General features: G+C 38.0%; 1 protein-coding gene across 1 annotated transcript; it reads right to left on the reverse strand.

Annotated features, from left to right (window-relative positions):
* Nucleotides 1-2,039: 2,039 nt before the first annotated feature.
* Nucleotides 2,040-11,533, reverse strand: LOC136421428 (rab-like protein 2A). Its single transcript, XM_066408726.1, has 8 exons — nucleotides 11,401-11,533; nucleotides 8,550-8,579; nucleotides 6,810-6,889; nucleotides 6,461-6,540; nucleotides 5,464-5,575; nucleotides 3,273-3,370; nucleotides 2,770-2,853; nucleotides 2,040-2,319 (listed from the first exon to the last, which is right to left on the reverse strand). The coding sequence occupies exons 1-8, from the start codon at nucleotides 11,499-11,501 to the stop codon at nucleotides 2,194-2,196; spliced, it is 711 nt and encodes a 236-aa protein (XP_066264823.1). The 5' UTR covers nucleotides 11,502-11,533; the 3' UTR covers nucleotides 2,040-2,193.
* Nucleotides 11,534-12,172: the final 639 nt, after the last annotated feature.

The following is a 12,172-nucleotide window of genomic DNA, read 5'->3' on the forward strand; positions in this document are numbered from 1 at the left end:
CTGAGGGGAGGCTTTGAAAGCTAATGCTACCAAATACAAAAAGTATCAAGGTAACATTTTTGTTCTAAAGTTTTTGTGCTTTCCCCTCATTATCATATAATGTCTATCCCTATAATGTATACATTGCTTAATATCACACAATTCCACATTTTCTTTTTCATATACACACACTGAATTTTTTCTCCCTAAAAATACTTAGTCTTACAAACCATTTTATAAGACAGTCACAAAATTACTTTCATACACTGAAATCTTGAAGTTCTTAAACATTGGACAAATTTTCTTGCATCTAACACAGCTGTGACCAAAAGATTAGCCATTTTTCTGGCAACTTATGAGAAAATATTATGAGACACAAAGAAATTTGTCCAAAAATGATCAATTCCTCTGACTAGCAGAAGTCTAATTCAGTGATAAATTATTCTTTATTCCATTTGGTTCAAAGATAATACTGAATTGTCACATGGCGGGGTCTTTTGAATACCAACGGTAAAAAAAACGCCCGCCAGTGTTACATGTAAGTGTTTAAAAACAATAAGTAGCTTCATGGTTTGAACTGTGCATGTGCAGTGTGAAGCATTGTGGGTAATATGTCAAAGTTGAAGGCCTGTGTTGTTGTTGTTTTTCACCTTGTAGTGTCTAGTGGCACATACGGCAGCAAGATTCCTTGCTGTTTCAGTAGCAGGGTATGTTTATTTTCACAGGGAGGAGTTGCTAGTCTAACATGCTCTAGGCACCTCCTCGAACACGGGACCCCCATTTTACGTCCCTTCCAAAAGACGGGTGCAGTTCCAACCAGATGCCCTTCCCCGGATTTGCACCAGGGTCTCCCAGTTATATAATTGGAACAGGGAGCTCAACAGTGAGGCTACCAGTTGAACTACAGGGACATCCCTGAAGGCTCCTGAGACATAAACAAAACATGTCTGGACATGTATCATGTACGGTCTACACAAGAACTGTTTACAAGTTAGGGGCCTTAACCTTTGACCTCGTTCATGCTCGGTTCAAACTGTGAACTGGCTTGTAGCAGTGTATGAGGATGGCTTTATAAGCTTAACTCAGACAGTCAGAGAACGGGGCTCAAAATATTTGAATTCTGTTTCCTGGTTTATCTTTTCCCATTGTTTGCCAAGCTTTGAATTGTTTACACATATTTTGGAATGCAATCTGGAAACATTTTTTCTGCAAAGTGAAGGTATTTCGAGCCCGGTGCAAGAATGTCACATGAAGATACGTATATCAAGGAGCTACACGCAAAATGGTTTGTCTTTTCAAGTACAAGTAACAACGAACATGTTTAACATTTAAGCACTAAAATTCTGGCTTCTTTTGCACTCAGAAATCTAAGAGCAATTATGCTTCAAAACTGATATTTTGTTACAAGGGCCTTTGAAGTTCTATATTTGGAACATTTGAACGCAGAGATTGACAAAACAATGTCCCTAAACTATCTTGTTCAGCTTTACTGATGCCACCTATCAATTTCACAAAGAACTGCAGCGACTTACTTCAGATATTTCTTCTTGCATAAAAGAAGAATCCTTCCATATTTATCCATATTCAACTAATAAAAGTTTTTGGTGTCGTGAAATTTTAGCTAGACAATTTTTTGATTCCCCTAAATGTTTTATGTAGCATCTGGAAACTCAATGAAAAACAAATAGATTGCAGTTTTTAAACTATGCTGTGCAAAAAGCTTTTCACTGAAAAATCTTGGTGCATCCTTCTCTCATATACAATCCAATAACGCATTGACTTTTTTCCAAAACCTTTGACAAAAATGCAATATAGTACTTATCGACATTTCACAATTAGGCACTTGCCTCCACATGCAGCAGAAAGGAGAAAAATCATGGGCAAAGTGTTTTGGGTGAAACAGACTCCAGAGTTTGCAGTGATTGAAATGCATTAATTCCAGTGTATTACTACTGTACTAGAGAATTGTTTCCGCCGCAACTTAAAACACAGCGAAAATGTGCTTTCCCCTTCTTCCCACAAAATTAAGTCCCTGTGAAAATAAAAGAACTTACAGTAGGCACTGCTGAAGACATGACATTGAATGCTACGTGATGGAATGGCGAAAAAGTAGGTGTTGTTGTCTGTTGGACAGAGCTGAGCCTTGTACTGTACAGTTCCTCTATGTACGATAACTGGATATAAGACGTTATGTACAGCACGGCAGAGCGGTCCTCACGTGGTCCCCGTCGCGCCCTCTGCTTGTTCCTCGTCGGCCTCGTCCGTGTGTGTTTCCGCAGAGTTTCCCGCCGTGTCCACGCCGCTGTCGACATCGTTCGATAAACTCAGGTCGTCTAAGTTCTGAAACACAGGAAGACAACAAGGGATACTTTCAAGTATGGGCAAATTTCTTCCTTCAAAGAAGAAGAGGATAGTGTTTTTATTCACTTTCCATATCATTGAAGCAGGCAGGTGCTGACAGCCATAGCTTTTTGTGTTTCATCAGTTTAAATTCCTCTGGTATTGTCTTCTTAAACTTAAAGTTTGAGAGATAAACATTCAATAGTGGTTGATCAGAAGACCTTTTTAATATAATGAAGTGTTTTCAGGCATTTTAAATGTATAATTCACTGAAATAGGGACAACAATATGGCGGCAGTTACAACTTACAGCGATGACATCACATGAAATGTTTTTTAAACGTTCCACTGCATGACTGCAAAAGTCTTGTCTTCCTTTTAATGCCCACTATCTCACATACAATGCAAATATTATACATAATCTCCCAAATGAGGAAAAACAAAGACTAACCTCCAACTCTCTCATGACCAAGTCTGTGAAGTCTGTCGTGTTCTCCTTGTACCCTACCGCTGACTTGATGGCGTCTCTGAACATCTACAAAAACGTTAGAAACAACAATAAACTGTAAACAACAACAAAAACACCAGTGATGCTTTTGGACTGTTCCATCTAGTAATGTCTGATAGGGGTGACATTCCTTATTTTATGGTTTTAAGGATAGAAGTAAATATTTCTAACTTATATAAGTCAGGAAAAAATCAAGCTTACAAAATGTATTCCAGAGGTACAAACAATGTATTATCAGATAAGTACTTGCAATTCTGAAATGAGTTGCTAGGTGGGGCTACTACACAATAAAATGGCAGGTGTGAAAATCAGGCTACGCAGTTGAATTGATGTTTATTCCATCTGATCAAACTTATTCTCGAGGAATCATCACATAATTACTTGCAATTCTTATAAGAGTTGCCAGGTGGAGCTACTACACCATGAAAAGACTGGCATATTCTTACCTTGACAACGTTTGTTCCATCTGAGGCTGACACGAAGTAGAAAGGTAGCTGGTGCTTCTTTGCAAAGTTAAAACTTTTCTGCGTGACTTTGTAGTCCACTGAAAAAAACGCACAACACCACATAAGCATATGTATCTGACATTGCGTAACATTTTCGTCTCACAAAACAAGTTCTTCTGATCATCCTAAACTGAAAATAGACATGCAAAGATATTTTCTTCTATACTTAGACAGGATTGTAGCTCTAGTGGGTCTGTAAAAGTTAACTCTGGGCAAGCAAAAGAAAGTAACGAAAGTTTTCCAAGAGATTTTGGAACATACCAATATGCTTTTAACAGGAGATAAAAGAAAAGGGAAGAAGAGATGCATGCATGTTGCATTGTGCACAAACTACGCCCATAAAACTCCTTTCACTAAGAACGCTGTTACAGCACTTAAGGTGAGGTTTTATCAACACTGGACGAGATTTGGACAACGCTGTTTGGTAGAAAGTTGCTCGAGAATGTGTACTAGTGACTGGCCATGTGAAACTGCGTAGGATTGCCATGCAGAGTGTTTTCGATACGATTTTCGTGGCGACTCGCAGCTCCCAAAATAGCAAAGTTTGAGAAGCACCGCACGTACTTGACACAAAAATCATGTCTGAAGTACCCTACACCGCGATGCTGCACAATTTCACATGGCCAGTCCTTTAGATATGATTTTCATGTCAACTACACGCGATAACGCAGATCCCAAAATGGCGAATGTTGAGAGGCGCCGCACGTACTTGGCACAAAACTTGCATCCAAAGTAACCTGCACTGCACTGCGATGCTACAATATTTCACACGGCAGGTCCTCTGGTACACATTCTACACCAACTTTATACCAAATGGCGTTGTCCAAATCCCTGCCAGTGTTGAGACACATGTGTGGTGATTTCCGGGTGAGAGGAGTTTAACGGGGGTGACGATTCTCTAACACACCCTGACCAATCGAATCATGTGAATCGCATTGAAACTCAGATTCGTATCAGCCATTTCGCGACAAATCGCTTTCTAACTTGCGTTAACGACTACATCTGACCAAACAAACTCACCAATGAGATGGTGGAAGGTGTCGGCTTCCAAAAGACGTTATCAGATTGACAATTTTGGCACTTTGGAAGTGATTGAATCCGCCCGCGATTTAAAGTTTAGAGAAAAGTAGTAGAAACTAGAAGTTAAATCGCGGGCGGATTCAATCACTTCCAAAGTGCCAAAATTGTCAATCTGAAAACGTCTTTTGGAAGCTGACACCTTCCACCATTTCACTGGCGAGTTTGTTTGGTCAGATGTAGTCGTTAACGCAAGTTAGAAAGCAATTTGTCGGGAAATGGCTGATACGAATCTGAGTTTCAATGCGATTCACGTGATTCGATTGGTCGCGGTGTAACAGAAGGTGATCGGGTGTGCATGGAACGTTCTTACCATCTACGCAAATCAGCATGAGAGGGTCCGACATGGAAACAAACGGAAAACCGTGGTGAAATGCCAAACAAGCTTGGCGCTACAAGGTACGTGTGAAAATCTATGAGTATGAGGCTGGAAAATTAGGGAGCGCAAGATGCCAATATTTAAGAAATAAATGAAATGGCTGTGTGGCAGCCTTCTGTACCAATGGTTTGTAAACACGTGATTGTGATAATAAACCAAGATATAGACTGAAAATGAGAAAAGCATACATGTAGAATAAAAGTATGGCGACACTTATCTACTTGTCCTTACTTCTCACTCTATCAATGCACAACAATACTGGGTATATATGATTTTTGTGCACCCAAATTGAAGCTGTACACAGTGCACCTAAATATATTACCGGTATTGTGTAGGGTTGCATATCTGGAGTTACTACTGTATGTTAGTGAATATGTGTACATATATATTCTTGACATTCTGTCATTAATGACAGAATAAAATCGGTGGGTAAAGCTATGGAAATATCAAAATTTTGATAAACCACACCGAAACTACAGCCCAGGCATTAAAGAATGACAGAAATTTGTACACAATGACAGGAAGAAAAATATGTTGTTTTAGGATTTTTCCATTGATAAGAATTCGGATGACGGGAGAAAACATTAAGCTGGCTAGAACCCTGCTATCACACCATTGATATTATAATTAGTTCAACTTCAAACCCACCAAGCATGATATGACATGAGAACTTACCGTCTATTTTATTTGCACAGACGAGGCAGGGTATCTCTGGCCGGTACTGTCGCAGCTCCTTGTACCAGTTCGGGAGGTTCTTGTACGTTACTTTTCTCGTCACGTCAAACACCTACGAGGTACAGAAAGTTACTGTCAGTGTTATTATTTACTTAAAGGGACATTACGTAGCATCAAGACAATACGAAAGGTCACTTTTCCGGTCATCTTTTTTTACAAAGTAAGTTGAATCAACTCCTGTTATAGGTTCAGAGTATTACCACGTACTTCATTAATTATTCCGGAAGAGAAAAACAACAACATTCCTTAAAGGGACATTACGTAGCATTAGGACGATACGAAAAGTCACTATTCTGGTCATTTTTTTTACAAAGTCAGTTGAATCAACTCCCATTTCAGGTTCAGAGCTTTACCACATTCTTATTTACTCCAGAAAAGAGTAACAACATTGACATTCTTTAAAGGGACATTATGTAACTTAAGGACAATACAAAAGGTCAATTTTACAATGTGGTTGAATCAACCCTACCCTAACACATACATGTAAATGAGAGTGAAAATTCTGAAAGTGCAGAAATATAATGATGAAGGACAGCTGGAAACATTCCCTGCACAATGGAAATGTCAACCATGTCCGTTGTTTAGAGAATATTCCCAGCATAGATTTGTTTTTAACCTCCTGTTCAGCCTAGCTGAAGAATGCCAACAGAAAACCGTTCTTTCAAACCATTACCTACACCTTGTGGGTATCACAAAATGAGTGTGGGCTATGTTTACACTAACATGGATGTCAAAAATAAGATAATCAGACAAATTTTTCAAAAAGTGGCAGTAAATGTCATTCACCTAAAGAAATTTTCATATTTGAATATCTTAAATTTTGGGTGTCAAAATCTTACATAATTGATTATGGGTAAAGACCACAACCTTGAGCATTCTACTTCCAACACACCCTTAGTACCATAAAGATATATCACCAATTTTGCACACCACTCACCAGTATACAGCAGTGTGCCTGGTAGTAGTAGGAAGGGTGCATGTTGTTGAACCTCTCTTGCCCTGCCGTGTCCCAGAAATCTAACACAAACGAACAAATAAACAAACATTCCAGCAAACAACAACAAGGCATTTCAGTATCAATATAATAGTTCCGGAATTTGTAATGCTCATTAAATGTTTGAAAGGAAAAAAAAACTGTTGCGTTTTCACAGGTTTCGAATCACCCCTTCAGACCCTCAAGCAACAAATGATACCCAAAACCCCTTTCCCAGCCTCTGTTCACTTCAAGTGCAATGATGCAACTTGGCTGTACGCGTGAAGTGATTTATAACGATTACTTCACTCACCTACGCACACGTCCTTACCGCCGACGTCGGTCTGATACCGGAATAACGTTAGCGCGTATGTGGAGAGCTGCTGTGGTTGGCTGAGAAGATTGATGTTAAGGGTCGTCAACCGTTTTCCAAGTCCTCACGACTACAAAAGCTATTTGTTATGTAAGCCCGTTTCATACACAAACACACTAATCTGTTATTTCTAAAAATGCTCTTAGTTAGTGGAAATCAATTCATATTTTGTAACAGCTATATTCATGTATCTCATATTATCATAATAAAATTTTCTGCCAGATAAATATTTAGCAGATGAATAAAATGTGGGTTACATACTTCTGTTTTCTGCAAATATTAAAGTTTTTCATAATAGCAATATTCTAACCTCCTTGATAACACTGTAACACTGTGCCTGTATTATTTCATTGCTTGTCAAATTGCAACCGTTTGGCTTATTTCATATGTATATCATATTTTTCATCATAACACTCAACTCACTAACTCTCTGGTTAATCGTCTGACCTATAACCCCAAATTCTTCATACCCCTTGTAAATTTGTTGAAATGAAATATAGTACAGTGGAATTTGGCCCATTTCTAAACAATGGATTTTTAGTTGTACTACAATCAAGAACAATTGTGGTTTGATCTCATTTCAAAACTTCCAGTATGATACTATGAATAGATAATTCCAGACATCCAGGCATCTTTGTAAAAGAATTCATAAAGCACCCTTGAAATTTCACAAATACATGTACTAATAATCATACGTCTGTTGTGTTTTTAAATTTCTCAATGTTACTAACTTGTACCAGTAGTTTAAAAAGAACATAACCAGTTTTCAAAAAACAGATTCAATGAAAAGTTATAAGAGCTATTATGAATAATTTTGTTGATAACTGTATGTCTACTCTTCAACTTCAAGAGATACATGCTCCCACTTGCCATGTGCCTTACATCTACTGGCAAATGTCACATTCAATCTAATCCGTGACCATAACGCATTATGGTCGCTTCACAAGTAGGTGTAAAGCCGTTTGCACTAGTACTGCGGCTCAGAGTTTCCGCCTACGCTCCGTGAAACACAGCACTACAAACACGTACCAGGAAAATCGTGAGGCCTGTTTTTAGAACACCGCCCACAAGTAAATTCTATCATTGTCAAATCATGTTATGAACTAAAAGCAGTACTACTACTATATAGCTAGTACATATAAATAATGTAAAAATGAATAGAAGTCAATAAAATTTCCTGATAGCTCCCAGACTCCATATACAAATATATGTGCAGTAATAAAATTTCTGACAGGCTGGTAGTCTATATATACATGTATGTTATATCACACCTTATAAGTTATATAATCACACCTTATATAAGGTATATAACTCGTATAAGATATTACATACAAGGCTCAAACTATTTCCCCTCAACTGCAACATTGCAAGTTGTAAAAGATTTCACCAACAATTTGAAAAACAAATTTAAAGCCCTAGATCATCATATTCAGTCACACACACACACACTAGTAGTAGTACTGTAAATGCTGTGTTTTTATTTTCGCAGTGATCACTCCACCCCGAAATCATGAACCACAAATATGGATATGAAAAGCATTACTATACTGTACCGCAAAATTGTTCCTAACACCGCGAAAACCTCCTTACCCCCCCAACTGCAAAATTATGTCATTGCAAAAAAAAACAAATTCACAGTCGATATGTACTTTAGAATCTGAATTCTAATACAAAGGATACTATCCGTCCATGAGAAATCTCTCCACCAACCTGAAACAAGAATCAAGAAAAAAACATTCGATATTGTGTTTTACTAAATAAACTTCATTGCTACTTGCACAATCATAACAATGGCCAAGAATGTGAAAGCAATCTTTCTTTCAGATTAGAATAAAAAAGTTGCCGCAGTGGCATTGATAGACCAATCCCATAGCCCTGCCCACCTTCCTTCAAATGTAGAAATGCAAAATAAAAACATAAAAATGCAAATATTTGACAGAAATGCAGCCACTTTCTCATTGGTCGAACTGCTAAATTTCCATGCTATCATTGGTTGAAGTGCTAATTGTGATGGACAGTGGTTAGGCTAGCACTAGTAGCAGCCACTGGATCGAGAGGTCACAGGTTCGATTCCTGGCATTTCTAACTATACATCACAAGTCTTTCCGAAAGGTTAGGTACCTTTCACGACTTTTCTTACTCCACCCAGGTGTAAAAATGGGTACCTGACTACGGTTGGGGAGGTAAAAGGAAGTGGAAGGAGAGGGATGTGCTCCACCTTCCAATACTGTGCCCTAGAGGCCTAGACTCAGTGGATAACCAACCACTGCCCCTACGGCCTCTAAAAGGCTATTGGACCTTTACCTTCTTTTAAACAAACAGAAAATTGTGTTTAATGGTTACAAAGATAAAAATGGTATCCAGTCCTGAGGCAACAATACTATCAGCTATTGTGTAAATATACTATATAACGACTTGTGTGCATTAGCCAATTTGCTTCTTGCAAACAGTGTTTTTCAAACAAGCCTAATGGTCCAAAGAAAGATTTTCATTGGTGCTTACTTATATGTCATTACTTGTTTTATGACAAACGCAATTGACAACAAAAGTGCCAATGAGATAACAAGAAAATTATCTAAGTTTGATAGTTAAACTCTTTTCCAGTATTGGGGTTTGGAAACAAAGTTGTTTTTAGATTTTCCTGAATTGTGACGACTGGTATCCACCTTAAAGCTGTGTTACTTTTTTTTCTTGAGGGAGCAGAAAGAAAATACAAACCAAAAACTAAAATAACAAACTTGATGCTATCAACAGAATACAGATGACAAATTTGATACTCAATTTACAATAGTTACTTTTTGTCTCACACTTGATACAAAATATGGAAAATCATTTTCAAAATGAGAATTTTCATCATTTATCAGAATAACCAGTCATGCAGCTTGTAGATTTAGTGATATTTGACGACTGTAGTGTGCTAATAAATATTTATGAGGTATTTTAGCATTGAACTCTAGGTTTGTCCAAAGATATGATACTAAAAAGTCACAATCTCACAACAAATAAAAGCATTTTAAAATGCTTTTCCATGCATATGTAGAGTGCTTCACACACTCAGAATGTTGGTTTTAGGGAAACTGCCTTGGTTGCAGATATGAAATATTTGGTTGCACGGATGAAATATTGGTTGTACAGATAAATAGGGTTGGCTTCAAACATATAAAAGGTTGGTTGTGCTGCAACTTGTGCATGTGAAATGTTGGTTGCACAGATGAAATATTTGGTTGTAAAGATGAAATATTGCTTGTATAGACAGATGAAATGTTGGTTGTACAGATGAAATATATGGCTGCACAGATGAAATTTTTGGTTGTACATATGAATGATTTGGTTGCACAGATGAAAACCACCTGTCACTTGCACCTGTTTAACAACAGGTGTCAAGGTTGTATAATTATACTGAACCGGCTGGGGTCATACCCACAGCAGTACTGTTGTTTATAATAAAGTCCACCTGGGACACTTGGAAAGCGGCCAACAGCCTGTTTTCTGCCATTTCTATGGTTTCACTGGTTTTCTTGAATCTACTAGAAGGGTAGGTCCCGATGTTGTGCCCCTGGGAAAGGCACTTTACAATTTCCTCACTGGACCGAGAATGAGTATCTAGGTTTGCTTAGTGACGTCCTTCCAGATGGAATTTAAAGCAGCGATCCCGTGTTTGAGGAGAGCCAAACCTCAAGCATGTTAACGAACCCACCGCACTTGTCTAAAAGAGAAGGGGTCTATCCCAACGTGAGTGGATCAAACCTTACAGTCCAGTCTTACACAGACTAAAGGCAGTTTACTTATTATGGAAAACAAACAAATAACTTTCAAATTCTACTTGCAGACTATGACTCTATATGAGAGAGAAGAATATATGTTTTATCATTTAAAAAATCAATTAAAAGTATATATTTACACTGTTAGTGTTACAAAATATGATACTTCAAACCCATCTTTTGAAATCCTGATCATCAAAGTTTAACTATCTTTTATACAATGACAGATGATAAAGATTAAAAATCATATTTATATCATCATACTTTGCAGATATCAAATTTCTTCACTTGCAAAATATATATATATTTGGACAAACTATTTCAGGTACTATTTCATCTTCTCATTGGAAACACTGGACGATAAACATTGCAAAAATTCTACATCCAGTACTTTTTTGGCAAATTTTAGTGGGTGTTTTTTACTACATTTGTGTAGTTTCTCATAGACATGATTTATTAAAATCAGGTGGTCAAAACATAGCTGGATACCGGATAGTACGTACATTCATGTTCTATGTACGCTCAAGCTGACATTGTGAGGCACGGATAAGGAAAATAAATCAAATTTGAGACCATTATTTTAAATATTTGTTTTCTAAAAGTAACCAGTTTGGAATTTGAGGTGATTTTTGCACATGTCAGAAGCCGGCGTTTGAAACACTATCTTGTAACGTAAGGAAGGCGGAAACACGCCACTTCTCGGACCGGTTACACTCGTTATAAGAGGAGTTCGAGCTTCAAACTCCACACACATGATCTCTGGGACTTACTTGGACTTGCCCACGGCGCTGTCGCCCAGGCAGATGACTTTGACTTTGTATTCTCCGTCTTCTTTGTCGTACTCCGGCACGGAAGCTCTCAAATCCGCCATTTTGAATTTACGAGAAACTATGCGGCGCTAGGCATCATGGGAACGACCGGCAGGTGGGTCTAAAGCGACGTCTTGCGGAAAGAATAAAAACTGCAGCGACATGACGGCTAAGTATCAGTCTTTTTGGACGTGGGATTTGAATGAATGAATGGTTTTTATTTGATCATTTTGATCGGATGTCGGAAAGTACTTCGCAGCCATAGGCTGAATTGCGTACATTTTACATTGTGTTACATAAAAAAAACTGGTGACATTAGGCAAAACGGTAACAATAATAACATCACTCCTATTCAACATTAATACATTATAAAATCGCAGGTAAACACTACCTTAGAACAGGTAGGTTAAAGACGGATACGTCGGGATTTATAAAATACAAACATGATTATCATGTATATATACTAAGTAACATTCTTAAATTCTACAGCTGGCGATCATAGCAATCAATATGTCGGAGTTCTGTTACTGAGTCTGTTCGTTTAGCAGGGTCGTCATGAATGGTATTGGACTGTTCTGGTATCTTTTTGTCCTTGTTCTTATGGTGGCCAGAAGGTCTTTGTTTCTAGTGTCTCTTAAACTGATTTCGCCCCGGGTAGGTGGGAACCAGTCCCTGAATGTCTCGGACTCAATCAATCTCTTTGCAAAGTTGAGGCTTAGGTCACGACGCCGGG

This window comes from Branchiostoma lanceolatum, chromosome 16 (assembly GCF_035083965.1).
Source record: "Branchiostoma lanceolatum isolate klBraLanc5 chromosome 16, klBraLanc5.hap2, whole genome shotgun sequence".
In the NCBI taxonomy this organism is placed as follows: domain Eukaryota; kingdom Metazoa; phylum Chordata; class Leptocardii; order Amphioxiformes; family Branchiostomatidae; genus Branchiostoma; species Branchiostoma lanceolatum.

Coding starts and splice junctions, on each gene's coding strand:
- LOC136421428 (XM_066408726.1), bottom strand. CDS start 11,501: ATGGCGGATTTGAGAGCTTCCGTGCCGGAGTACGACAAAGAAGACGGA. Junction 5,576..6,460: donor AGGCACACTGCTGTATACTG/GTGAGTGGTGTG, acceptor TGTACCTCGTAG/GTGTTTGACGTGACGAGAAA. Junction 2,320..2,769: donor TGGTCATGAGAGAGTTGGAG/GTTAGTCTTTGT, acceptor CCTGTGTTTCAG/AACTTAGACGACCTGAGTTT.